Source organism: Vanellus vanellus, assembly GCF_965231255.1.
Source record: "Vanellus vanellus genome assembly, contig: HAP1_SCAFFOLD_44, whole genome shotgun sequence".
NCBI classification, from domain to species: Eukaryota; Metazoa; Chordata; class Aves; order Charadriiformes; family Charadriidae; genus Vanellus; species Vanellus vanellus.
In genome coordinates, this window is record NW_028127957.1 from 1,360,283 (window position 1) to 1,387,988 (window position 27,706).

General features: G+C 53.0%; 2 protein-coding genes across 2 annotated transcripts in view; one reads left to right on the forward strand and one right to left on the reverse strand.

Moving 5' to 3' along the window:
* Window positions 1-27,706, forward strand: part of LOC309684810 (E3 ubiquitin-protein ligase TRIM36-like) — a gene marked incomplete at both ends in the record, with an annotated part of 124,746 nt that overhangs the window by 90,569 nt on the left and 6,471 nt on the right. The window lies entirely within an intron of this gene.
* LOC309684798 (E3 ubiquitin-protein ligase TRIM36-like) lies at window positions 5,906-22,546 on the reverse strand (the record flags this gene model as incomplete). Its single annotated transcript, XM_082500656.1, has 7 exons — window positions 5,906-6,207; window positions 6,493-6,786; window positions 7,329-7,453; window positions 8,105-8,358; window positions 9,291-9,386; window positions 10,466-10,612; window positions 22,538-22,546. The coding sequence occupies 7 exons, from the start codon at window positions 22,544-22,546 to the stop codon at window positions 5,906-5,908; spliced, it is 1,227 nt and encodes a 408-aa protein (XP_082356782.1).

The following is a 27,706-nucleotide window of genomic DNA, read 5'->3' on the forward strand; positions in this document are numbered from 1 at the left end:
GGAACGGGCTCTTGCTGGGTCAGAAAATCATGGAATGGTTTGGGTTGGAAGGGACATTTAGAGGTTCATCTAGTCCAACGCCCCCCGCTGTCATCGGCAGGGCCACCTTCCAGTAGACCAGGTTGGTTCCAGCCCCATCCAACCTGACCTTGAACACCTCCAGTCAGGCTGATGGAATGGTTTGGGTGGGAAGGGACCTTTGAAGGTCCATCTAGTCCAACACCCCTGCCATGAGCAGAGAGGTCTTCAACCAGATCAGGTTGCTCAAAGCCCCATCCAACCTGGCCTGGAATGTCTCCAGGGATGGAGCGTCTCCCACCTCTCCGGGTAAAATGGCCCCGTGCAGCCGCCCACCCTGAGCCTTCAGCCTCACCTGGCCAGAGACCTTGTCCTCTTCTTCTTCTGCAGCTCCGAGATTTCCCCGAACTGCGGTGTTTTGCTTTGAGTCGGGCTCGGAGCAGCAGGAAAGGGAAAACCGGGAAACCCCACTGGAACCAGAAAGAAGACACCTCCTCAGAAGAGCGTCGCTGTGACGCTGCCAGACCACCCAGGGACACGCAGGGGGTGCTCAGGCCCCTTCCCAAAATGTCTGAGGGTTGGACATTCTGCTCCTCTAGCAGCCCCATCGTGTCCTCCCCAACACCATCACCATTTCCAATGTGGTTTTCCGACTTCATCATCATCATGATGGTCAGGAAGGAGGAGCCGGGTGGTGCCAGGGAGGGGACAGGTGTCATTTCTGAGGGGAAGAGGGGGAGGAGAAGGCCTTGGCCCACCATCCTCCCACTGTACCCTTGGGCACATCCCACCCCGGGGCTCTCTTTTGGTGACACCAACAAATCGTTAGGACAAAAGGCCCTCAGGAGTTGGCCTGAAGCTTTGGGACAAGTCGGAGCCTTTTGGCGCTCAGCATCGGCCATTTCCCCACAACATGGCAGAAGTTGGCTGCCCGTCCCATGGAGAAGAGCTGGGAGCTGCTTTACCTTTCCCACCTTGCTGGAGAGGTGGCAAACTGTCTTTTCTCGTCTGCACATCCTCACCAGGGACTTGTCTCGAGGTCTTGAGGAGAGCCCTGGGTGGGTGTTTGGGCACACACTCCATCACAAACCTGGAAAGAAGGAGAAGACACCCATATGACCCATGGCACCACCAGCACTTGCCACTTGCTGCGGCCACTTGCCCGCAGGCAGAGTTTGGCATTGCCATGAAGGCCATTGACTTCCCAAGTCTACCACATCCCATCCCCAAGGACGGGCCTGGGAAATGGAGTCGCCCAGCAAAGAAGTCCAGGCCACCACGGGAAGAAATGTCATCCAAATTCCTCTGTCTTTCCCCTCAGAGCTGCCTTATGGGAGTGACTGCGGCCTGGGGACATCATCAAGAGTCGCCGCCTGGTGTCCCCAGGACACCCGCAGCGGCACAAGGAAGAGATGCTACCTTGGGCGTTGGCATCAAAGAGCGGCTACAGCCGCCAACGTACTCACTTGGGAAAGAGGATGACACGGCTGGAGAAGCTCAGTGAGGCCACGGGTACCACTGGGGACACAATCATGTCCTGCAATGGAGGAACACAAAGATTCAGGACATCCTCAAGGTGGTTGAAGCACTGCACACTGGAGGATGCCAAAGACAGCAGGACATCCTCAATGTGGTTGAGGGTCTCAGTGTTAGAGGAGGCCAAAGATGGCAGGACATCCCTCAACGTGGTTAAAGCACCCCACATTGGAAGAGGCCAAAAATGGTGGGACATCCCCCACATGGCTGAGGCACTCAAGTGTCGGAGGAGCTTGAGGCAGCAAGTGTTGGCAGGACCGTAACTCTCACCTGGACCGAGTGGCTGAACGTGTCCTGAGGGACCCCACACAAGCAGTGCCAGAACACTGCCGTGGGACCGCACGCACCACAGAGAAACCAAAATGCTTACCTTGAAGACAACCTTCTCCAAGTTCTCCTTCCCAGACAGCCTCTCCAGGAAGCTGCGGTAGAATTTCACGCGCACTTTCGTGCCTTCGATGAGGAGCACCCCCACCTCCCTCAGGATGAGGGCCACATTCTCCCCCTTCCCCAGGCAGTGCGAGAGGAGGGTCGTGGTGCCTTGGATGCAGTCCACCACTTTCTGCCGGGACACGGCGGCTGCCACGGCCACCCTGGAGTACTTGAGGGGCTCCAGCTCCTTGTTGCCTGGAAGAACCACAGGAGAAGGATGGAGACGCTCACCCGGTGGCCCGTGTCCTACAGCTTGTGTGTCACAATCATTGCATTGCCCCAAAAAAACTCAAAACCACTCAATTATTGGACTTTGGAGTTGCTTCAGGAAGATGACCATGCAGTCAGCCATCTTACCGGGCAGGTAGTCCTTGTTGTCCATCAGGTTGTGGACAACAGCAAGGTTCCTGGCCAGGTGGAACACCGGCTTCTGGATAGTCAGGGTTTCATCTCCGACCTGGACGCGTTCGAGGACAGTACCGAAGGAGCCAAGGGTGGGAATTCGGACGCCCTGCAAGTGGACGAGAAGGGTGGGAGGGTGAGGACTGGCTAGAGGGAAGATCTGGAGGTGACCTCCCCCATCCAGGGATGGTGCTTCAGGCTGGATCCTGCCCTCTCCCACTGTTTGGAGGCACGAGCTGGGCGGTGGAGAGAACTTTGGGGAGGAGATGTTGAGTCCTTCCCCTCCTCAGGAGAAAAAAACAGCACTGGAGTTTGGGCAGAACCAGGATGAGGCCATCCCGGGGGGGTCTCCAGCGACCTGGATCAGCCCTACCAGAAGTGACACCAACATTGCACAGGCCCCGTTTGGCCGTCAGTGGGGACTTTTGGGGTGAGATTCCTGTTTTCTGAGGAGTTGAAGGGTGAGAGCAGGCCACGCCCCAGGGGGATCCCACCACCCCTCATGGTGCATGAGGAGGACGCGGGTGTTGCACCACCTTGTGGAGCAGGAGTTGGTCTTGAATGTAGCCAGCCACTGCATCCCAGACGGCCGTTCGCTCTGAAAAAACAAAGAAGAACCAGGTCAGGCCCCATCTCCACCAGCTCTCAGGTCCACCCCAAACATCTCCCCCTTGAGCCGCGACGCGGTGGCAGACGCCAAGTGTCAGGGCTGGCTCCGAAATGGTGACAAGCCCTTGAGTCTTGGCTGCCGGAGAGGTGGCTGCAGTTGGCCGTACCTTCAGCGGTGACGCTGGACATAGCAAAGGTGTGCTCCATCCCATCCCAGAAGTCCATCTTGGTCCGCCTCACGCTGGCGGGTCGGTTCTTGGTGGCGACAGCCATGTTAGAGGTCATCTTATGGACGTTCCTCCAAAGTGTGGGACCCACCACCCGGTGGGCCCTTTTATACCCCCTGAGTGGGTGTGCCACGCACCTCTTGTGACATCAGGGTGACATGTTCATCGCTGATTGACTGACCGTGGTGACACGGCAACCGCCAACCTCTGGTGGGGTGGCCATTAGCAGGGAGAGCTTCAAGCAGCTCAGGATGCTCCAAGCCCCGTCCAACCTGACCTCGGACCTTCCAGTCATGGACACACAGATTGGTTTGGCTTGGAGGAGACATTTGAAGGTCCATCTCGTCCAACCTCCCCTGTCTTCGGCAGGGGCATATTCCAGTAGAGCAGGTTACTCAACGCCCCATCCAACCGGACCTTGGATACATCCACTCAGACCCACAGAATGGTTTGCATTGGTTGAGTTGGATTTTTGGGTGGTTTGGGTTCCAACAGACCAGGTTGGTCCCAGCCCTGTCCAATCTGACCTTGAACCCCTCCAATCAGACTCATAGAAGGTTTGGGTTGGTTGAGTTGGATTTTTGGGCTGGAAGGTTTGGGAACCAGTAGAGAAGGTTGGTCCCAGTCTCATCCAGCCTTACGTTGGACACTTCCAGTCATAGACCCACAGAACGGTTTGTGTTGAAGGGGACCTTTGAAGGTCCATCCAGTCCAACCTCCCCATCATCGGCTGGGACACCTTCCAGTAGACCAGGTTGGTCCCAGCCCCATCCAACCTGACCTTGAACACCTCCAACCGGACCCAAAGAACAGTTTGGATTGGATTTCTGGGTGGTTTGGGATCCAGTAGACGGGGTTGGTTGCAGCCCCATCCAACCTGACCTCAGACACTTCCAGTCATGGACCCAAAGACTGGTTTGGGTGGGAGGGGACCTTGGAAGGTCCATCCTGTCAAACCCCCCAATCACTGCAGTGGCCGAGAATAAAAGTAGTGCCACGAGTGGGGTGGGTGCTGCTGCGTTATTGTATCTCATCCTATTGTATTATTTTATCTCTTTCGTTTATTTTGTTTTTTCCTCTTGAGCTGTTGAGCAGAGATGGTTCTCATGCTCTCTTCCCATCTCGGGGGGGTCGTTGGGCTGCGGCGTGGGGCTGCAGAGCCCGGGAGGAGAGGACAACCCCGAAGAAAAGGTCCCCTTGCCGCCCTCCACCAGCAGCGGTGGGATGGGTGCAGGGACCCTCCTGCCATCGGCTTATCCCATCCCCTGCGGGAGCCTTTTTCTGCAGCAAACCGACCCAAACCGACAACGGCACGTTGGTGCTTCTTGCTAAATGGGGACGGGGGAGAAAACCAAATCTATCAGTTTGCTCTGTAAGGATGGAAGCAGCGCATCCCCAAACAGGGCCAAAATCAGGCGGCTTTTACAGGATGGGGTTTTGCAAAGCTGCTGGTGCCAGTGCCCCATGGTGACGGTCAGAGGGGGAAGAAACTGGTTGAGCCCTTAAAAAGAGGAAAAGAAAAAGGCTCGGAGGAAGGGAAAGGTGCAGTGCCGGGGTTTCCTTGCTGCTGTTCCTCCGGGATGCCCGTGCGCGTCCCCTCCACGCTGCCCTCCGGGCAGGACCGTGCTCGCTGCTCCGGCTCTGCCTCCCTGGAGGGGAAAGGTCCCGGCGCAGGAGAGTCCCCATCTCTCCCCCCTTCCCAAAAGAAACTTTAATTACCGGAGAGGTACATTATTACGCCGGTGACCCACAGTGGCTGTGGGGCTGGGGGGCTGTGGTACCAGCCCTATTGCTGCCCTACCCTTAAAATGGAATTATACACTTCTAATATAGGACAATTTGGTTTTCTTTTTTCCATTTTGTTTTCCTCCCTGTAAAAGGAGGGAGCGGGGCTGAGCTTCACTCCCTCCTGGCAGGGACCGGGAGAAATGAGAAAATCAGGATCTAATTTCTCATTTTTCAAAAAGTCTCCATCTGACTTTCAGAAGCTTGAGACACTGGCGTTTTTACAATTTCAGTATGTTATACAGCAGAAGGCCAACACTTTTGTTAGATTCATGAAAAAGTTAAGAGCCCCTGGGAGATAGCCTCCCAGCCTGCAGTTCCTAGACACATCCAGGCTTACTACAACTGTAATTGAGAGCTGGAAATCTTTTTGCTGGTTTGTCCACTGCACTTTGGCTTGTGCTCAGTAGCACTCCAGTGTCATATGCAAATCTATAGCCTGGGATGAGCCAGTGACTTGGAATCCACCATGACGCAAGCTACAGCAAAGACACACAGATATGCACAGTGAACATTGTACCTCTGAGTGGCTGCCAAACCTAGTATGCTAAGGGAATTAAGGCAGAATCTTACTATTGACAACTAAGCATTGCTTCAATCTTGCAAATGATGCTTTTTTTTCTTTTTAACCTTCTTGCTTTAACTGACATATCTTGATATCTGTAGAAACCCGATTTCTTTCCCAGAAAGAAAGAAAATAGGACTCTGGACAATTAGAACATCTTCCTACTAATAGTAGAGGATGAACAGGACAACCTGCTTACACTATATCCTTCAAGCCACTTCCCACTGCTTAGGTTCATCTTGTATACTAATTGAGACCAGGCTCGCTCTTAATTTATTTTTTAAAAAGCCATCTCCTTATACAAAACATGTATTAAGCAAGAGTCTGCAATTTACCTTGGGCTGGTCACATCATGGGTATTATGGAACAACTTCTGTATCTTGTTGCTAGAAACAACTCCCGCTTTCACCAGGTAGGAATAGGCTTCCACGTGAAAAGCCCAGAAGTGCTTCCCTTTGGCAATCCCAGTGTCGCCAATGATGTAATCCAGGGTTGTGTAGCATCCGACCTGCATGCGCTCAGACCCCAGCAGTAGAGGAAATCCAGCCCTACTTTCCACAGAGGTTCTTCCTGGGTTCAGCAGGAGATGTTCACTGTTGTACCCGCATTTGTCATCAAAAAGAAAACTGAGAACTGAAAAACAGCATCCCAAAAAATTTTCTCTTAGTTAAGTATTTCTGTGCTTATAAACTATATTTTAAGTCATGCTGGCACTAGAATTCCTCGCTTTTAAAGGCTACCAGGAACATTACGCAAGCTAACACAGTCTCAGTATGCTACCTACTTAACCTGTTTGTTAACAGTGCTTTTAAACATTTATACAACCGGTAACAGTGTAGTAGAAGTCTGGGAGCTACTGGAAACCACCTACAGCTCTTAACACCACCAGCAGCTCGTGGACATAAGAAAACCCAATACCTGGGGCTGGAGGCGTACGCAAGATAACTTCTCGGCTCCAAGGGCTAGAGATGGATCGTTTATATCCTCGAACTCTGAAGGCATAGCTGCTGTCGTCATCGAGATCAGATATTACTTTGCTCTTGCTGCAAACTTCGATCTCCTGCCACGTTGTACTCTCCTCTTCTCTATTAAGCTTATGATACTCAAGAGCATAGATATCAGCTGAGTCTGTCTTCCCAGGGCATTCCCAACTGATCAGAGCTTTGTTGTACATTTTGCTCTGCTCTTCATTGATTTCTGGTATTTCTAGACCTGGAATGACAGAGATTCAGGAGAAAAAAAACCTCAAATGTAGATACATGTTGTTTTAGAATTAAACACAGAAGCCCTTTGTTGAGTGGCTACAGCACTGGGGGGACAGTGGGGGGGGGAAATCTGACTCAGTCAAAGAGTGCAGATGAGGACGGGTCTGTTCATGCACTTAAATCCTTTCTGGTTTTACTTTGAAAGTTGTATTATTTATTTTTGCTGGCAACTAAAAAACCATATAAAAACCTATTCTTTTCTGTCATGCAATCACGACAAAAAGCTGCTAGGAAGACCTAGTATTACTTAACTACAATATTTTGGAAGCCAATGTAAACTGGTTCTGAATGCCATGGCATCTTAGCTTCTTTATCAAAGCTGAAGCTAGCATTGCTGCCAGGTAATGCCTTGAGAATCACAGAGGCAGAAGGGACAATGCAAGTCACAAGATTGAGTTCTGCAACTGCAGCCCTGCACAAGTTTTGCCTCTTTCCAGAGAAGCCCTTAAAGCTATAACTCAAGAAAGACATGATGCTCTCATAATTTACCATTGGAATGGAAGGACAAGTCACCAAGGATCTCTTCTTGCTTGGCTATGTCCATCACAAAGTCCTCGAAAGTAGTTTCAGCTGCTGGCTTGAAGCTCTTCAGAGATTCAGTAGCTTTTTGGATTCTGAAAGCACAGAAGCAGAGGGATGGCAGAAGAGGGAAAAAGGAATTCACATGGGTGCATTCCTTAAAGCAAAACCGCTAGGTTTTGCTTTAAAAAAAGTTCTCTTTTCAGGTACTTACTCACGTGTCCCAGAAACTTGTCTCTCTAGACAGAATTAAAATGCAAAATTTAAAGGCCTTTTGTACATCAGTGTAAAGATAACTAACAGGGAATCTTTTGGTTGGCAGAGCATTTTAACAATTTGGGGCATTACATTCAAAGAACAAAATAGGTGTGAAGCGCTAATGGAGCACAACTATTCAGATCAAAGAGTTTAAAGCCAGAAGAGACCTGTTAGATTAACTTGCAAATACCCGATGCAATCTCTGAGCAAAGGACTGTATCAGTGAGCTGAATGGGTTACCCTTCCACTGCAGTCCTACTGAAGAAGGCTAGGCGTTGGCGCAGGACAGAGCCCCTCCTCTGGGCTGTTTTTTAACGCACACTGTAATATAGGAATTTCTACTGAATGGTACCGGGACCGCCTCTGAGGCTCTGCAACACAAAGTACTTGCATTCAGTACTTTCCTAGCAGGTGTCCAAAGAATATGACTGACCAGACATCCCTGGAACAGTACCTGTACCTCAAACGGAAGATAATTAATAAGATACCTGACATGAAGTTGTTTTGCTGTTTGAACAAAACAAGATGGATCGGTTTCTTTAAGCAGTTCTTGAGCAAGTCCTACAAGGCCATTATTTTCCAGGAGCCCTTGAGATTCTTCTGCTTGTGTTTGCAATTTTTCCAGCCTTAAATTCTTAGAAGCTTCAATTGCCCTAAGAGCTGCGGATTTCTTCTCTTCCAGGACATGAGATAATTTCTCAAAACTCTGAGATGCTTCTTCTTTAGCTCTTTCACTGTTGCACTAGGAGGGAACAAAAGACATTTTAGACGGATCCCACAGCACTGTGGCTGTGTACAGAAACGTACTTAGGGTTGTTCAAGAGATCAGAGCAAACTAGTCATCTGTTTGACTGACAAGACTAATGAGCTTTGTTATGCTCTTCAACACTGAAAATGCAATCAGCACTGCACCCAAGCTAGTAAGCGTCTCCTACGTTAACACAGAGAGGAAAGAGCAGGAAATTATTCCTCCGATTATGTATTGAGTTACGCACAGCGTTTGTCTAAATAGTTCATGGAAAAGCACTGTAAAAGCAAGTCAGCGTCTGAAGTCTTCATGCCCAAGACCTAGGTGCTCTTCCACCTTCCCCAGTCACCCTGAACTGGGAGTCCAGCCCAGTTTCTCCCCTATGCCCTGTAGTGCCACCTCTGATGAGTGCCCTGGATAAAAGGAACTATGAAGCACAAAGGCCATCTGCAGCAAGATACAGGCAGGGCCAGGAGCTCCTGCCAATTTTTGCCATTGCGTTTTTCAGCTCCTATGTGAGCTCCCAGCTCTGACTCTTCTGCAGGGAGATTTTGCCCTTAATTCTGACTTCACTGCAACATCCTCAAGGTAAACAGACAGCATAAATTGTGCAGCACCACTCATATGCAAGAGCTGTAAGTCTAACCCACCTCTCTTTGGGTAAGGTATCAAATAAGCTTTATGTCAATTAAATTCACAGCAGCACCCAAAACTTAACTTCCCTCTGTAGGTTGCCCAAATTTCCCACACTGTCAGGATTAGGTCTTACCGTCTGTGACTCAGAACCAACACAAACTGTTCAGAAATGGTTTTGCTGGCTAACAAAAAAAAAACCCAAAGGATCTGGAACACTTCACTGTTCCATTTGGAGTCCCTGCTGTGTCCTTGCAAGGTCCATCCCCAGACAACCCACAAGCCACTCTCACCTCTGTTTCTTTCAGCAGCAGATCCAGCTGCGTGATGCGAGCTTTCACCTGGCTCTCCTTACTGATGAGGTACTCGATATCTTTTGAAAGCTTCTCCTGTTAAAATAAAACAGCAAACTGGCAGGCAGAACAAGGGCATCCCACCCAAACTGACAACAAGCACAGGTGGGCCACCCAGCCAGCACTCAGTTTCTGTAGTTACGAGGACAAGAGCCTGCCATCAGTTATGAGCAGCAACCCTGTGGAGAACTGCTCAGTGACCCGCCATGACTGGCCCGGGACATCAGGCCACTGCCATGTGCAGGACTGGTGGCACAGCCTCTGAGGAGAAGAGGTGACAGCCTCAGCTGGCTCATCCTTCCCCAGCCACAGCAGTCACCTTCTCTCTTAGGCTAGGAACACGAGTCTTCAAGGCATTACCAGAACTAATAGAAAAGCCTCATAGGTTATTAACTCATCTGTAGTAAGGTTTGCTAGAAAAATGAGTGGTTGGAAACTCGAACTTAGGAGTGTCTCTGCACTTCCTTAGTTGCAAGAGTTAACAGCTGTACAGGAAAAGCCTTGCAAACAGGCGAGGAGGCCAAAGAGCAGAAGGCAGGCTGGGATGGGCTTTTTTTTTTTTTTTCTCTCCTGTGAGCAAGAGAGGAAGCAAAGGAAGAAGAGGAGGCAGCAGCAATCATTCTTTAATAACAAAGCAGTGTTTGCAAGGCTGCCCTGTTGTATGGTGCTTAGGGAATCAACAGCTCTGCAACTTCAAAAACATACAGCGTCCCAGCAGATAACTGCCGATGCAGATTCTTCAGGAGTGCTTCTGAAGTATAAGCTAACCCAAGCCACAAGGACACTTGCCTTAAAAAAGCCAGATTGTAAACCATTAACTTCTTAAACCTTCTGCATTGGTCAGTACTGATGCACAGTTGGCTAACATAAGGTGGAAGCGCTTTTAAGGGGTTCTGTTTGAAGCCTCATAGAAAATATAGTTTAGTTTCTTAGCCGCACACTATGTCACACTAATATATACATTAACAGATGTTGCACAGCAGCATGCCTCATGACTCGTTCAGTGTCCTCCAAACACACGTCCTGGCATCCTGCCAGGGGAAGTTTGCCCTTAAACCCGAGGCTCAGTGCTCTTCCCCCTTCTTAAGGCCAGGTCCAACAATATTTACTTTTACCTTAAAGGTTTTGTAGGCAGTGCTTATGGTTGTTACTCTGTGGTTTGCATGACATCCACCCAGTTTACATAGACGACAAACAGGCCTTCTGCAGGTTTCACAGTACATGTTTACCCTCTCCGTTTCATGTTCTGGACACATCAAAATCTGGAAGAAAAAAAAAGAGAGCAGAGAGAATGCAGGTGTCCTTCCAAAAACTGAGGTGCTCAACAAACCACCAAAACACTCAATTATCCCACAGCAGCGTCTGACTTATCAGTGGGTATTTTTTATATTCTGTTTATCTTCCACCTTTTACATTTGTCCATGCCAGTGAAAGCCAGCAGATGAAAACAAACAGTTTCACCAGGTTTACAGTGAGTGAACCTGTAGCAATGTCTGTGTACACATCACATAGCCTCCATACTGCAATCAACCATTTTGCTAATCCCTGAAGTTGTCTGCACACCTCAAGCTCCCCGCACTCCAGTTCGGAGATGTAAATGCAATACATAACATGTCCACCCTGTCAAATTTAACCCTGTTCACACCGGCATCTCTTGAAACAGCTATGAACTGTTTCTTAAAGCAAGAGTTGACATAATACTGTAATGACTGAGGTCTAAGCTAGACTCTGACCAGCCACATAGCCATTGCTCTTGGAGCAACAAATGAAACGCAGCCACCACCACCAGTCACAGCCATCTTAAAGACAAAAGGCCCCAGTGTTTCAATTTTTCTGTCTGACTCCAATTACAAGTTGCTCATGCTGAGCGCTAATTCCAGCAACAGCTTAAACAGCACTGTAAAAAACCTGGTGTTCACTAAAACTCATCTTTCAAAAACTGAGCGTGTTGAAATAACTGCTCAAAGAGGGAAAAAGTGCTGCTCAACTCCAAGATCATGCAACAGATAAAGCCATCTAAAAGGCACATAAAGTAGCATAAACACGGACACTCAAAGCTAAGGTTGCAGACCATCTCCAAAACCAACTCTCAAGCTCCAAATGTTATCTTAGGCTATGGTGAAAAGCCCAAAGACAAAGGAAATGTTCAGGAAAATTAGCTGTGCAGGCAGACATCTCCAAAAACTGCAGTCATGCTGTTAGTCTGTGGAAGCAGTTTTTCCACAGCAGTGCACAGTCACACCTAACAGAAACTGCACACTTTTATTCATCTCCTCGTGTAAGTAAGAATTACAGCCTGCAAGCTAGAGACCGAAGAGGTCAGCAGATTACCTTGTCTAGTTCTCTCAGAATTCAAGAACAATCAGCCCAGTATCTGCTTCTCCCATCCCCACCACACACGTTACAAAGTGCTCTCCAGTCTGGTTGTGAATGAAAGCGGGTTTATGAAAGGTGGGTTAACCTTGACCAGCAGCCAGACAACAACCAAGCTGCTCACTCGCTCCCCGTCCTCAAGATGATACGAGGGGAAAGATGATCATGGGTCAAAACAAAGACAGGGAAATCACTTACAAATTATCAGTCCATTGCCAAGTCAAGTAGACTTGGATAGTCAGAAACTATGACTAAATATTTTAGACCATTCCCCCACCCCACTTTTTTTTTTTTCCCCTAGGCTCAAATTACTCCTTCATTTGCATTTGCATTTCTTCTTCTCACTCCCGCCTGGAGAGGCACACGAGGGATGGGAAATGGAGGATTACAGTCAGTGCATAACACTCCATCTCTGCTACTCCTTCCTCATTATAAGTTTCCTCTCTTCATCACAGGTCCTCTCCACAGGAGACCAAGGTGTTTATGGCCAAGGGGATCTGTTCTCATTTCTTTCTGTCTTACTTTTGTCCTCTACACTCACAGAATGGGTGAGGTTGGAAGGCACCTCTGGAGACCGTGTAGTCCAAGCCCCAGCTGAGGCAGGGTCAGCTACAGCAGGTTGCTCAGGACCTTCTCTCGGTGGGTTTTGAATAACTCCATTATTAGAGACTCCACCACCTCTCTGAGACACCTGTTCCAGTGTTTGTTCACCCTCAAAATTCAAAGCTCACTGGGAACTCCTGAGGGTTTGGAAGATCTCCATTGGTGGAGAGTTAACAACCTCTTTGGGCGGTTGCAGTGTTCCAGTGGTTCCAGAGTTTGACAACCTTCCGAGTCTACTCACTGGGAACTCCTGAGGTACAGTTGGCTCCCTTGCCTTCATTCCCTCCCATCAGGCATTGAGACACCTTAATAAGGTCTCCCTGAGCCATTTTTTCTCCAGACTGAACAGCCCCAGATCTCTCAGCCTGAAGAGGACTTCAGGTGTGTAGGGGCCATCGTGTCCACAGGCAGGTCCATGAAACTCTCCACGACAGCAGAGACAGGAGATGTGATGGGACACCGTACCACAGACCTATGGCACATCCTCCGCTTGAACGGCAGGTAACCGTGGCTGAAGAAGACACCAGAGGGGAAGGAAACACTGGAAAGTCTTGGGGAGAGTGAAAGAGGGAACGGGGAAGGAGGGCTAAGACAACAGTGACAGGAAAGGAGAAGAGACAAATTGTCCCTTCCCAGGGGCGGGCTCACAGGGGGCGGGCTCACAGGACACAGCCAAGGGGGGTGAAGATGTCTATAAGAGCGTCCCACCCTGTGCCTGAGCTCTGCTTCCAGCAACAATGGCCCAAGGAGCTGCTCAGACATGCAAGTTTATGCACGTACCTTCAGACAGCGCTGAGTAAGAAAGCAAGGCCTGGAGTTACTAGGAACCAATTAAGGAAGCTAATTATGGCCTTCAAGCATGAACTGAAGTCCTCCAACTTCTCCAATAACCAAAGCACCCACTGAACCTTGCTCCCAGACAGAACCGCTGTCCTGAGGATAACAGTTATTGCCCACCATGTCAGGGATGAGGTGGACTCTCCTTCCCAGGCCCAAGGGGGTTAAACCCACACCTTAGACTGAAATAACGACTTTTCAGAGCAGCACTGTCACAGTTGGAAGCCCATCATCACCTGAAGGGCTCTGAGCTTTGCACCAGGCCAGTGCCCCTGGACGCCACGGCCGCGGCACGAGGAAGCAGTGACTCGGGGCACTTACAGTCACCGTGAGGTTCTCCCAGGTGATGCCAGACACATTGATCTTGTTGCTCTCCCAGAACTGCAGGGTTTCGTTGCTGGGATGGGTCGGTGCCTCACACTTACAGCTGGGAGGAGAGGAGCCAAGACAGAGGTGAGGGGAAGGCGATGGAGGTGCAGCCCTGAGCTCCTGCCAAGGGGCAGCGGCACTTTAGGAGGAAGAAACCCACTAGGAGATGGTGAGGAAGTCCAGCTTGCTGTGCGTGTGCACAGGGTAGGCCTCTCGCAGGTGACTCAGCTTCTCCAGAGCCTCATAGATGAAGATGATGCAGATGAGGGAGGCGAAGGCTTCTTCGGTGAAGCGGGTGATGTAGCACACCAAAGAGCTAGCGTCAGTGGCCACCAGCACCGTGCAGAAGAAGGCGGTCCACAGCCCAATGCACGCCGTAGAGAGAGGTAGAAGAGTGCGTACTCCCTGGGAAAGCAAAAGAAAATGCAGGGTGGAAAGGGCAGCAAGAGGCTCCGAGCCGTGCCTTCCTTTGGGGAAAGTCGGCAGCAATTCAGGAGCGTGTCAAGGCTGCGGATGGTAAATGCAGTTTCCACGTCCTACGACAGACAGCCTCAGGGCTGCGGCGCAGGGTGTGGGCCCGCAGGAGGAGAGGCCAATTATTTATCATTCTTTAACAATTACCTTGTGTTAATGCCTCGGAGGCTAATTGAGGTCAGGTCCCTGTTGTGGAAGGTGGTGTTCTCCCACATCACCCCGATGCCCTAACAGCCAAACCGGCTGGGTTTGCACCCAGTTACCTGCTGCCAGCAAGTTGGGGCTTCATAATAAATTTAATTGCAATAAGAGAGGTTAATCTCCCATCACAGTTGCCACAACAAAAAGACTGTCATGGAAAATATCCATTTTGCCTGAAAAGCTCCTGCTTTTTCAAAAATCATCAAAACATTTGACCAGAGAACTGTTTGGATATGTGGGTAAAATATATTTCCACTTCCAGCAAAAAACATGCAAAAAAGTGCCCGAGTTTGTACTGAGAGGAAAGCAAATCTTCCCTCATTCCCAAACCAGAGTCATTTGTCTCATCTTCCCTGTGCAGCCCAGCTCGGGCATCCATATCCTTGTGGTTTCTCCTCCTCCTGCTCTTTCACTTTAACTCTAAAAACCCTCAACCACCCATCCATCCTTCAGAGACCGAGGGCTCCTGCACCGTCACATACTAAAGCAGCAGCGCGTGATGTCTGTGACACAGAAGACAACTTAAATCTACCAACTACCACTAAGAAAAACATCTTTTCTCCATCCCTGCCTTCTTCTGAAGGCGCTCGCAGCACCTGGCCGCAGCAGCCAGCCTTACTTGCAGAATTTGTAGAGGATCTTCTCGAACACGAGGACGGGGCTGGTGCTGCCGAGGATGGCGAGAGGTTGGCCAGCAAAGAGGAAATACACCACGCCGGTCATGGATGCGCCCAGCAGCGACTCCATGGCCCTCTGTCCAGGGAAGAGAGGCAGCAGCGAGTAATTAAATCATTAGAGGGAAAACCACAAGTGCAAATTCACTGCAGCAAGGACTTTTGCATGAGTGTTGTCCTCCCTCGTGCCACCCAACAGAGAGAGGTGCTCACTATGTGGCCGTTGGTCGCCTCCCCCAGCAGTCCCCCAAAGGTGATTGATGACGGGGGACATGCAGGCACAGTAGAGGAAGAGGAAGGACGCCAGACACTGCAGGCTCAGACCATCCCGAAAGTCACTCCAGAACCAGGGGGCTTTTCGCTTCACATCCCAGATCAAACCTCCAAAGAGCCTGGAGGAAGGAAAAAAAATTAAACCATTTTCGTGGAAGACCACGTTGTTTTCTTGGCTGAGGAAGGACAATCGCAAGCACAGAGTAACTTCCATTGCTAAAAAGAAGTCTCCTTCTCCCATTTTAGCCCCAGGAGAAACTGAGGCATACAAAAAAAACACAGAATCACAGAATAGTCAGGGTTGGAAGGGACCTCTGGAGATCATCTAGTCCAACCCCCCTGCCAGAGCAGGGTCACCTACAACAGGTTGCACAGGACAGCGTCCAGGCGGGTTTTGAACATCTCCAGAGTGGGAGACTCCACAACCTCTCTGGGCAGCCTGTTCCAGTGCTCCACTACCCTCAAAGTGAAGAAGTTCCTCCTCATGTTAAGATGGAACTTCCTATGTTCAAGCTTGTGCCCATTACCCCTCGTCCTATCAATGGGCACCACTGAAAAAAGACTCCTCCCATCCCTCTGGCATCCTCCCTTTAAGTATTTGAAAGCATTAATAAGATCCCCCCTCAGTCTTCTTTTCTCTACACTAAAGAGACCCAAGTTCCTCAGCCTTTCCTCATATGAAAGATGTTCTAATCCCCTAATCATCTTCGTAGCCCTTTGCTGGACCCTCTCCAGCAGATCCCTGTCTTTCTTGAACTGGGGAGCCCAGAACTGGACGCAGTACTCCAGATGCGGCCTCACCAGGGCAGAGTAGAGGGGGAGGATGACCTCCCTCCACCTGCTGGCCACACTCTTTTTGATGCACCCCAGGATGCCATTGGCCCTCTTGGCCGCCAGGGCACATTGCTGGCTCATGGTCATCCTGTTGTCCACCAGGACTCCCAGGTCCCTTTCCACAGAGCTGCTCTCCAGGAGAGAGTCAGCCCCCAACCTGTACTGATGCGTGGGGTTATTCCTCCCCAGATGCAGTACCCTACATTCACCCTTGTTGAATTTCATTAGGTTCCTCCCTGCCCAACTCTCCAGCCTGTCCAGGTCACGCTGTAAAGCAGCACAGCCTTCTGGCCTGTCAGCCACTCCTCCCAGTTTAGTGTCATCAGCAAACTTGCCGATGGTACACTCTATCCCTTCATCCAGATCATCGATGAATATATTGAACAGGACTGGACCCAGTACTGACCCCTGAGGGACACCACTTGTTACTGACCTCCAACTAGACTGCACCACTAACCACAACCCTCTGAGCTCTATCTGTCAGCTTCTCAATCCACCCCACTGTCCATCCTCCAACAGAAAGAAAAAGAGACCAAACCTGAGAGCCCGTCCCCTCTTATTGCAACAGTCCCTCACTTTGAGAAGCAGCAGAGCTCTACCTGGAGGTACTTACACATCTGCTTCCACCCCAAAGCAAGAAAACCTGTGTGCAACCACGCTGCGGCTGAGCCCAGCTGCCCAAATCTCCCACCCACCCAGCCCAAGGGACCAAGCTGGTAACCTGGAGCCCCTTCACTGACCCACTTCACCCCAAAACTCTGCTAGAAGGGAGGTGCGCACTCAGATTTTAGGGGCAAACAGAAAAACACCCCACCAAACTATTTCAGTTCACACCTTCCTGTCCGCTCCAGTTACTAAAAGGGGAGACAGTTGAGTGTTTCAAACCAAAACCAAACCTCCTGCTTCATTCTTGTGGTTCCTTTCGAAAAATTAAAATAGGGATTTCCAAACTGGGGGTGGGCTGGGGTGGGGAGACCCAACCCCACACTTTTGAGCACAGCCAGTTTCATTCTCCAAACATGATACCTGCAGGACTCACTAGATGGCACTTGGCCACAGGACATGGCCACCACCTACCTCCAAAGGCCCTCAGAACCTACAAGGGTGAAGCTTCGTCTTCAGCCCAACCAGGCTCAGGCTTCTCTTGCTGCAAGCCCGCTTTCCACACAAAACTGCATTTTTCCCCTCAAAAAAAAAAAGCCAAGGGCTGACAGCTAATGCCCTCCTTGGCTGAAATACCACTGCCAGCGCTGCACAAAGAGCATCTGTGCCTTAAAAGCTGAAGGAGAACTACAGGAGTTCTCTTCTCCCCTTGCCCCCGGGGCTGGGGAAGCATCACTGGGATCACCGCGCTCAAAGAAATAAAAAACCAACCACATCTCACACTCGAGTCGCAACTGCGGCTTTGAAAGGGCCTCCAGGAAACCCTTCTCTTTAGAGAAGAGCAAAATACCGGAAATCTGCTTTTTATCCCCCAAATTCCTGCTTCGACCGAATGGCATCACCTGCCGCCGCGCAGCAGCGACGCTCGGGGAAGCTCACATCTCCCACTCGCCAGCCAATTTAACGAGCAAAAGGAACAAACGTTCCCATCTGGGAATGAGCTTTTTCTGGCCCCCGAGTACTTTGTCCTTCGCCGCCGCTGCCAGGTGCCTGGAAAACATCAAAGCATCGAAACTGGGCTGGGAAAGGGGATGGCGAGCTCACTTTTGAGTTTCGGAGCAGAGAGTGTTGTTCCATCTCAAGAAAACTTCTCCAAATTATTATTTTGCTGCAGCGGTTTTTTTGTCCCAGCAGGAGAGAGAGGGATTTTTGACTGTCCTGCCTCAGTTTACCTGTCTCAGTGCAACTCCTCCAGTTAGAAAGAAAAATCTTTCCCTGGGGAAGCGTTGGTGTAATTGAGGATGAGGAAAAGTACAAAGCAGAGGTTCAGGTCCGGCTTTGAGTCCTCCCGGTGCCGGGGGAGGCCAAAAGCATCGCACGAGCACGCAAACTTCCCACCTCGGCCCCCTCGTCCCATCACACGCAAGCTGGACTGGCCACCAGCAGCAGGAGGGAGGATTAATGTAATTAATCTCGCGCAAAGTGTAATTAATAACACTGATCCCAGTGTTATAAGGGGATGAGGGGCCAAACTGGGGGAGCTGCTCTGGTGGCGGAGCAGGAGACCCCCCTCCTTGCCCCTCTCCATCTCCATCCTACCCAGACGAAGCCACCGGTCCTGTGGCTCCCTCCTTTGCTATCGTGGGGGTCAGCACCGTCCCCTGCGGGGACCCCTCTGGCTCCTGAGCCAGGATTTGGGCTGTGACGGGGACTGGACCCGGGAGAGGACACATCTCCAGAGCCCCAAAGTGGGGCTGTGAGGGGGGGACACACGCAGGTCACAGCTGAGCATCACCAGGACGTGACCGTCATCCCTTGCTGGCGGAGACGCAAATTCCTCTCAGTCTTTGCCGTGAGCTGTAATTTCAGGCCAGATTAATTAATTCCCCACCTCTCGTTTGCCCCCGAGAGCAGCTCCTGCAGCCGGGTCCCATGGGTGCAGCGGGGGGGCGGACAGGCCCTCCCCCAGGCTAAGGAAATGCAGAAAGATGGGGGGACCACCCAGCCACCTCCTGCCTGCACCCCAACACCAGGCGCATCCGCACAAGCGCCCGGTGGGACAATAGCTGAGGTGACCGGGTGGCATGGGGCTCTGTGGGGACAGTGGCCTTTGTCCCCCTGCTCTGAAGGGCCACAGCATCACCAGGGGGTCACATCGAGATGCGGAGGAGGGGACAAGGAGGGGGGGTCTGGTGGGGAGACCCACAACAGGCATCGCCCAGGTGCCTCCCTCCCACACCCACCTTGGGTACCCCTCACCTCCCCCTTTGAGCCCCCACCCCTCCGCCTTGCAGATGCCTTACACCCCCCTTCAGCGGCCTGCTGCCCCCCCTCCTTGCACACCCCCAGCACCCCATTTTAGACACCTACCACCCTCCTTACCCCCTCCAACCTTGCAGATGCCCTTCACTCCCCTTTCCATGGCCCTCACAGCCCCCTCCCTCCCCCCCGTGCAGATGCTTTGCCTCCCCCATTTGCCCCCACCCCCTGCTCCCCCTGTGTTTCCTCCCTGCCATGGGAAATGCCGCAGTGAGCAGCCATGGAGCATCCTCCAGCCACACCGGCGGCACGGCCCGCCCGGGGGTACCGGGCATCCCCCTCCCTGCCCCGGTGCCGCTGCCTCCCACCTGACAGCTGAGGACCCCATCGGCCCATTGCTGCCGGCGGGCATGGCGGGGCTGGGGGGAGATAATTGCTTGATAACGATACTCTTAAGACATCCAAACAGAACACCAACAAAAATCACTACGATCACAAAAATGAATAGGTTTCGCAATAGGCTTTGCAGCCGTCAGCTCAGGGCAAACTCAAAGCCATGCAAGATTTTGTTCAACCATCCGACTTCTATTGCCTCTCGTAGATTTCTGCCATCCAAGTAGAAGGCAAATTAATTTTTCTTATATTCTCTTTTGACTGATTCCCTGTCCAATCAACACACCAAGGAGTAGATCGCATGTAATGCCATTCTCCGTGTTCTGCCGTCTTCCAAACTGAAGGGAACTGCATTCGAGAAAGTGCTCGAAAGCCCAGCAGCTATCACCTCTGTTTTGGACCCGTGCTTCAAGGAGATGCAGTTTCTCAGCCCCAGCCTGAGAAGCGAGCTGCACCAGCCAGTGAGAACCACGCTGTTGTGGGTTTGCAACCACCAGTCCCCATCTGCCACCCAGTCTGGGGTGCCAAACTCGGATTCCAAAGCCACAGGCTCAGATGCCGGCAGCCAGCTGCCTGCTCGCAAGGACCCATGCACCAGCGCCCCATCTCAGAGCATCTATGACATCCTTTTGGGGTAGGACCCGAGGAGAGCATACCCGAGATCCACCAGCAACTGGAAAACTACATCCTGGAGCCCCTCTGCAAGCGCAGCACCAGCTGCTGCGCTGGTGGAAGAAGAACGAGCATCGCTTCCCGGCCATGGGGCGGCTGAGCCGGCAGTACCTTGCCATCCCCACCACCGCCTTCCTGCCAGACCATGCCTTCGCTGCCGGGGAAAGCACCCTGGAGCATCAGTGCACTGTCCTGGCGCCGGAGAATCTGGTCCAAATTCTGTTCTTGCATCCGCATTCTGATTTTTTAGAATGCACAATTTTTGGGATGGCGACTGAGAAATTAGCTCTTGTGGTTCCCATTGAAACACCCATTAATTCATACAACCAAAACCCAGCCACATGAAAAGGCGATGTTAAACCTCAGCCCCCAGGGAAAAGAAATGTGCCCGACCAGGTGCTAAAAGGCGCTCTGGCAAACCACCCCCCCTCTCCAAACTGCAGTTTGCTCTAGGAAACTGACAAGTTTTCTTCCTCTGCAGCCTTAGCGAGGCTGTAGATTTTTCCACCCTGCAGGGAAAGAAACAATCCTCAAAAGCAGATGTTATTCTGCCTGCAAGGAAAGCTTTAAAATATTTTTCTTTTTTTAAAGGCAGAATGCCTAAATGGAACATCCGAGCTGGTTTCTCCATGAAAATAACACTTTGCACTTGCACAGCAAAGCAACGCTCATTAACCAATCTCGGAAAGCTTCGCAGGCAGTAAGAAACACTCCAAGTAACACACCTGCGTGCACCCTGTAAGCACACGTGCAAAGAGGAATCCCTGTTTACGCACCCCGGCTATATCAAACCGCAATATTTCCCTCACAAGCCATGATGGAAACGGGCCACGCTCCCATTCCTCGGCTCCAGAGCTCCGGCGATGCCGGGATCATGCCAACCCTCAGCCGCTGCGGGCATCAGCTCTGCTAACACCCCGCTGGTGGGTCAGCGACAGGAATCTGGGAGCAGGAAGGGGATTGTACCACCCAGGCTCCCCAAAATCCCCCGCACTTAAGAGGAATGAGAATCTCAGGCTCCCCTAAGCCACCACATTTCTCACCGTGACCACTGCACTAACACCCAGAGCAGTTTTTAAGCAGCACGCACCAGGTTTAACCTCCACGCCTGAGAAAGTCCCTGTCCTGAGGGCTGCCGGTCCCCTCGGCCCAATGCAGGAGGCAGCAGCAAACCCCTCCAGACAGGGCAAGAGGTGCTTGTAAGAGTGACATCCAGCTAATAACCAAAAAGCACTTAAACCAACCCCAAACTTTGGAGACATTTAGTCTCGGGCCAGCAGCAGCATGTTGCTCAGTAAAGCACGCTTCCACGACTCCCCTCAATTAACCGTCACCTCCAGAGCCCGATCTCTGAAGGTGAGAAGTTCCTTTAGGTTGACTCTTGACGTCCCTTTCCCTCCCACAGGCAACGAGACCCCAAGTATTTCCACTTGAGAGTGCAGTTCCCCTTCCACGGGCACCCAGCTCGCTCTGCAGTTTTGGATTATCACTCAGCAGGGAGTGCGGGAGTCGCGGCAGCAGTTGCATCGATAAGCAATCTGTGCAACAGTTCCTAAAACAGGGGCTGCCCACAATCAGAAGTTGACTCTTTGGTACAAACTCCCTCCACACCAGTCATCACACAGGGGGAAAACAACCAAGCTATTGTAGGGCTCAGTATTACCCATTTCTCCGCAGCTGGGCAGAAATACACACTTTTGCGGCTTTTCCCACACTGGAAAATTCAAAGCATTAGTACTAATCAAAAGACTTCTTTTTCTAATGCCTCTGTTGGAGGGCTCCGGAACGTGGTCTGCAACGAGCGAATATCCACACAAAAACAAGCCCCAAAAGTCCCACAAAGCTGCTCTACCTCTTACGGTTTATTGCTGGGGTCCCCACCAACACCTAAACCCACGTCCCACCCCCCACACGGTACATCCTTTGCCATTTTGAACTTTGCCGCAAAACATTTTACCATTTTCCACCCCTCTTTCTTGGGAAAAGAAAGAGGGAACGAGACAACTCCAAACCGCTCGCTTTTATTTGATTTGCAGTGATCTGACAACCCCAGCCCTTCCCGCTGCCTTAGGCTTTGGGAAACAATTCAAGGGTCCTCAGCCACCAGTAAGGAACGAGCTGTTATTCATGGGCCAATCGGTAGAAACAGCAGCCCCGATCATTAGGAGAAAGTCTCATTTTTCAGTCATGGATTTTCACGGGTTTTGTTTTCAGGCCACCCAAACAGGGCGCGCTTTTAGAGCCATCAGCAATTAAATTCTCTGTCCCCTCCAGAAAAGCCTTTTCCTAAAGGCGCTCTCCTTCCAAGGGCAGACCCACAAAAAGAAGCCCACACTGCTTAATCCATTTCACAGAGAATTTCAAATGCAAACAACAATTAAACAGGACGTCTTTTCCCCGCTTCAGGGAAAGCCACTAATATAGACCTTGGCAACAGATTTAGCAAATCTATCAATGTAATGCCTTTGCATTTCCCATTTCCACCTGGAGAGCAGGCTGAAAGGACTCTCATAAAAAAAAACCCAAACCAACCACAAAACATATTCCTGTCTAGGGGGTAATTTTATGAAACGATTTGAACACCTTAACGATTTGAACATCTTTTTACAGGTACAAGGCAACGAGAAACATTCTTGAGGTGAAAAAAAAGAAAACAACACCTACTCACCTCTTTACCCCAAAGATCTTTTCACCACATGGATTCCACCACCAATACACAGCTGCTAAATATCCCCGGCTGCTGCCGATCCGTAAGAAACCCTTCAAAATACAAGAGAACGCCGAGCCCGGCATGCTGACGGTGCTGCCAGGGCTGTGAGTCAGAGCTGGACAGAGTTGCAGCCCCTGAAGTTGAAACCAGACCCACGTTTAGGCACAACCCGGGGTTTTAAGCCTCGCTACAAACCAGACCCCCGCTTTTCAAGAAAAACAGGGAGATTCACCTCAAAATAAACCACGTTCTCGACGCCAAAGGGGCGCTGGTCCATGGCCACCGCCGCCCTTAGGGCCAGTTCCATGGGGCTTCGCTTGACCTGGAGCAGAACTCGAGGGCATGAGGACAACAAGCCCCCTACACAAAATCTAAAAAAAAGGAAAATTTAAATAAGATTTGCTGTTACTCACCCACCAAAGCCTAACCACTACAACTGGCCCTTTCACAACCAGGACTGATTGCAGAAGAAAACTGAAATATCCCAATTCCTGGTTCAAACACAAGGCGTGGAGCTGCCCAGACCCCACGGGTGGGCTGGGCAGACGGGGGGCTCTTCTTCTCAAAACCCGCAGGAAGAGAAAGGGCAGGAGTGTTTTTCCAGCCCTGGAAGAGGCTGTGGGGAGAAGGTGGGAGGGAGGAAAAGGCTGCCCAGGAGTGGAGTCAGGGGAAGGAGAGGGCTCCATCCATAGGGGAAACGCCATTCCTGGCCACACAGGAGGCTGCGGGACCACCCTGGGGATGGATTTGGGGGCTCTCCCTGAGGGAAACCCCATTCCCGGCCACGCAAGAGGCTGTGGGGACACCCCGGGAATAGGTTTGGAGACTCTCCCTGAAGGAAACCCCATTCCTGGACACACAAGAGGCTGTGGGGCCGCCCGGGGGACAGATTTGGGGGCTCTCCCTGAGGGAAACACTGCTCCCAGCCATGCAGGAGGCTGTAGGGCAACGACAGAGATGGATTTGGGGGCTCTCCCTGAGGGAAACACTGCTCCCAGCCATGCAGGAGGCTGTAGGGCAACGACAGAGATGGATTTGGGGGCTCTCCCTGAGGGAAACACCATTCCCAGCCACGCAGGAGGCTGTGGGGACACCCCGGGAACGGGTTTGGAGACTCTCCCCGAGGGAACCGCTGCTTCCAGCCTCACAAGAGGCTGTGGGGCCGCCCGGGGAACAGATTTGGGAGCTCTCCCTGAGAGCCTGTGGGGAGGAGGGAGGTGGGGGCCGCCCCAGGGCCGGGGCCACTCCTGGAAGGGGAGGGGGGGATCTCCAGCCGCCCACGCGGGGCTGCCCGAAGCCTGAGGAGATGAAAAGAAGAGGAGAAAAGCCAAGAGTTCCCTCACCGCCATCGCCTCTCACAGCCCCGGCCCTCCCCGCCGCGCCTCATGGCGGCTGTGTGCGGTGTCACCTGAGCGGGGGGCGGCGGCTGTGGCAGGAAAAGGCGAGAGGGGAAGGGAAGGGAAGGGCGGCGCCATTTTGAATGGGAGGAGAGGGGAAAGGGGGGGCGAGAGATGGGGGGGGGGAGCGAGGGTGTGAGGGGAGTAGGTGTTGTGTGAGGGGGGAGTGAGGGGGGAATGGGTTTTCGGGAGAGGGAGGTTTGCAGGGCTGTGAGGTGCCTGTGAGAGAGGAGGCCCCGGAGGGAGGTGAGTGGAAAGGGCTGTGTGTGAAAAGAAAAGCTTTAAGGACAGGCTGGGCTGGGGAAAGGTGGTGGGCCCTGAGGGAGGGCTTGGGGACCGGGGCCGGAAGCGTGGGTTTGGGGCAAAACTCTGGGAAAGAACTGCAGGACAGGGCCAATCTGAGTATACAGTTTTCGCGAAGCTTCAAGAAAAAGGTGACCAAACGCGCCTCTTGCCCTTCTGAGAGCTGGTTTTGTCTAAGTTATTCATGTGAGTGGATTTTTGCCACATGGGATGGGAACTTACGCTTCCCGGGATAGCTGATGCCCCTGGATAACCACTGCCCGCGAAGCACTGCGAAACCCCGTGATCAAAAATGAGAACAAAGGCCGGGTTTTGCCTCTCAGAAGGATCTGAGAGGCCCACCTCCAAGCTATTTTCAGTACCTTTCTGGTTATTTTCTTTCCCCCCATCCCCGTGATGTCCGTCGGGGGGGCTGGCGGAGCTCTGCAGGCGGATGTCCGGCTCATTTTGGGGAGGGCTGGGATGGTTTCGGGGGGTCCCGGCTCTTTTTGGGGAGGGCTGGGATGGTTTCGGCCTCACATTGCCCGACGCGGAGAGAAGCTGTGGTGCGGGGCTCGTTGTCCTCGGCGCGGCCCCGCCCCCTCGCTCGCGTTTGCCGCGGCGACGCAGGGGGGCGTGGCCCGGGTTTTCGCCTCGGCACATGCGCGGGTGGGCGGACGTGAGGGGGAGCACTTCCGGTGTGCGTCGGCGGGCGGGAGCTGCGACGGTCGGTACCGGGGGAGACGGGGGGACCGGAGCCGAGGAGGGCGGGAGCGAGCGAGCGAGCGGGCGGGCGGGCGGGCGGGGCAAGGCGGGGCGGGGTGGCGGCGGCGGCGCGGAGGAGTGCAGGGCCAGTTCGGGGGGTTTGTGGGGTGGCGGGACCGGGCTGGGGGGCTCGGGGGGCGGTCTGGGCCTGTTTGGGGGGGGCGGAGCCGAGTGGGGGGTCCCCGGGGGAAACAGAGCCGATTCAGGCCACGTCCCCCGCTGCCGCCCCCTCACCCCCCGCTCGCTCCCCGCAGGTGGCGGCAGCCCTGGCCGCAGCGCAGGGTGCCCGGGGCCGGCCTGGCGGGGCGCTTGGCTCCGCTCTGGGCTCCGCTCTCAGCCCCCCCCCCTTCCCCCGGCAGGTCAGCCCGGCCGTGCCTGGAGCAGAAGGAGCTGTCCCCACTGATAGGACCTATAGGCGGGAGAGGAGGGCAGGGGGACCTGGGGGCTTGGGGGGGACAGGGGGTAGAGAGAGGCATCACTGCTCAGATGGTATATGGTTGGCAGGGAGCCCAGTGGGTTCTGTGGGGCCCGGTGCTCCCTCCTCGCTGCCTCCTCAGTTGCCCTGCAGAGGAGGAGAGAGAAGAGAGCCCGCTGCACCCCGTCTCCTCCGTCGGGGCCCACGGGCAGCACCCCCTCCTCAGCAGGTGGGCAGGGCTGCCCAGCACAGGCAGGGCAGGGCACGGGCTGAGGGTCGGGGGCAGCATCTGGGGGTCTCCCCCACACTCCCTGCTTCTCCTGCATCGACTTGAGCTCCCATCCTTCCTCTGCTAGTCAAGAAGCTGCTGAGGGAGGGGACGGAGTGAGTGGCCGGCAGCCCCCGGCACAGCCCCGGCTCAGGGCTGCCGTGGGGTGTGGGCTGTTTGCATGGTGCTCGGTGCCAGGGCCACTCACCGCTCTGCTCCTCTGGGCAGGCTCTCGTGTCTGTCGACCCTTGCTTTGGCTTCTTCCAGTCCCTCTGCAGGACCCCGGGAGCTGGGTGAGATGGGAGCAGCTCCCAGCCCCGCGCCGCAGCCCCCCACCCCACCCCACGCTGTGGCACAGTGCGGTGCAGCAGTCGCCTACCTGGAGCCGCTTGGTCCGTAGCACAGAAGAGACCGCGCTGAGCCCCATCAAAAGCATCACGAGCGGAGCCAGGTGAGCTGTGGGGGGGACATTGGAGTCCCTCCTGGCACCAGCTGCGGTGCAGCCGCGCAACCCTGGGGTGCCCCCCATGGGAAATGTTAAAGAAATAAAATGTTGGTCTCTATCCCTGGTGCTGTGGTTCCTCCTCCCATCCCGCGGCTGGGGCTGTGCCCCCCTCAGTGCCCGACCCAGTGGGACAGGCTGGCACTGCTGGCACCCACCAACCTGGGGGGGAGGGTGGTGTCGGGGGAGCTGGGTGGGCTGGAGAAAGGGAGGAAGCACCTCTTGAAACCAGCTGGGCCCTCTCCAGCCACAAAACCCTCCCCAGAGGCACCAGAGGGGACCCCCAGATCCTTGAAGGGCTGCCCCAGACTCCCTCTGGCCTGCAAGAGTACCCCCCAGGACCCCATAAGGGCCACCCAGGACCCCTAACGGACACCCCAGTAGCGTCCCAAATCTGGGTTCTTTACCTGCTGGGCAAGCCAGTAACACACTGTGTGGGAGCAGCCAGCCAAGCCGGTTTCAGAGCACAAGAGGTGAGAGGCAGGGAGCTGCCATCCCACTCAGCTCCATCTCCGCCGTGCCTTGGCTGTGCAGAGAGAACTTGGGGGCAGCTGCAGAACAGCTCAGCCCGGGCTTATCTCAAGATGGCACAGAACAACCAAAACCAAATGGCCCTTAACAAACAAAATGCCCCGAGTCCCATCCCACCACTATTCCCGTGAGGTTGAGCGCCGGACATCACAAATTGGCAACAGAGAGTTTGCTATTGCCCCACCAGAGGGAAATATCCCAGACAGTGTAATCCACTCGGGCATAATCCTGCACCCTCACCGAGTCAGGAAATATAAACCGCAGGGTCTGGGGAGACAAATGGGGAATCCTCCAAGGATACAGCTGGCCCCTAGGAGATCTGTCCCCCCCATCCAGGACGCTGTACAGGGTAACTTCCCAGGGATGGAGCGACCTCACCTGAGAGAGAGAGGGTAAGTGACTAAGAAACATCCGTACGGTATATGCCATGTGATTGAGTTTGTGACTGGTGCACTCTTTTAAGGCATTAATATCTAGCGCCCTTGTGGTTTGTGTTGCTACTTGTCGGGGGCATTTGTAGCTCGCAATAGTGGATCCTGCTAATTTCTTTTAAATTGCAATAGTGTAATCGCCATCGCACACACAGAACTTGCAATAGTGACGTATTGGACCCGTGAGCGAAGTCCAAAGAAATTGTTAATTTGAACCTCTCAGTGAAGCCCTTTTTCCCGTTTCGTCACACTCCCCGAGCCACTGGGTAAAGCGACACCTGGCAAAAAACCCACCACCACCACCCCAAAAAAAAACCCACACCACATCCCCCACTCCCCACCCACCCCTTCTCCCCCCATCACAGCCATGGGGCAAACTCCCACCACCACCCCCCCAATCTCAGCTCGGCCGTGACCCCCCCGAGACACTGGAACAAAAGCAACGGAGAGCGAGCTCAGGCTTGTGTGAGTTGGAGAGATTTCTCTTTGG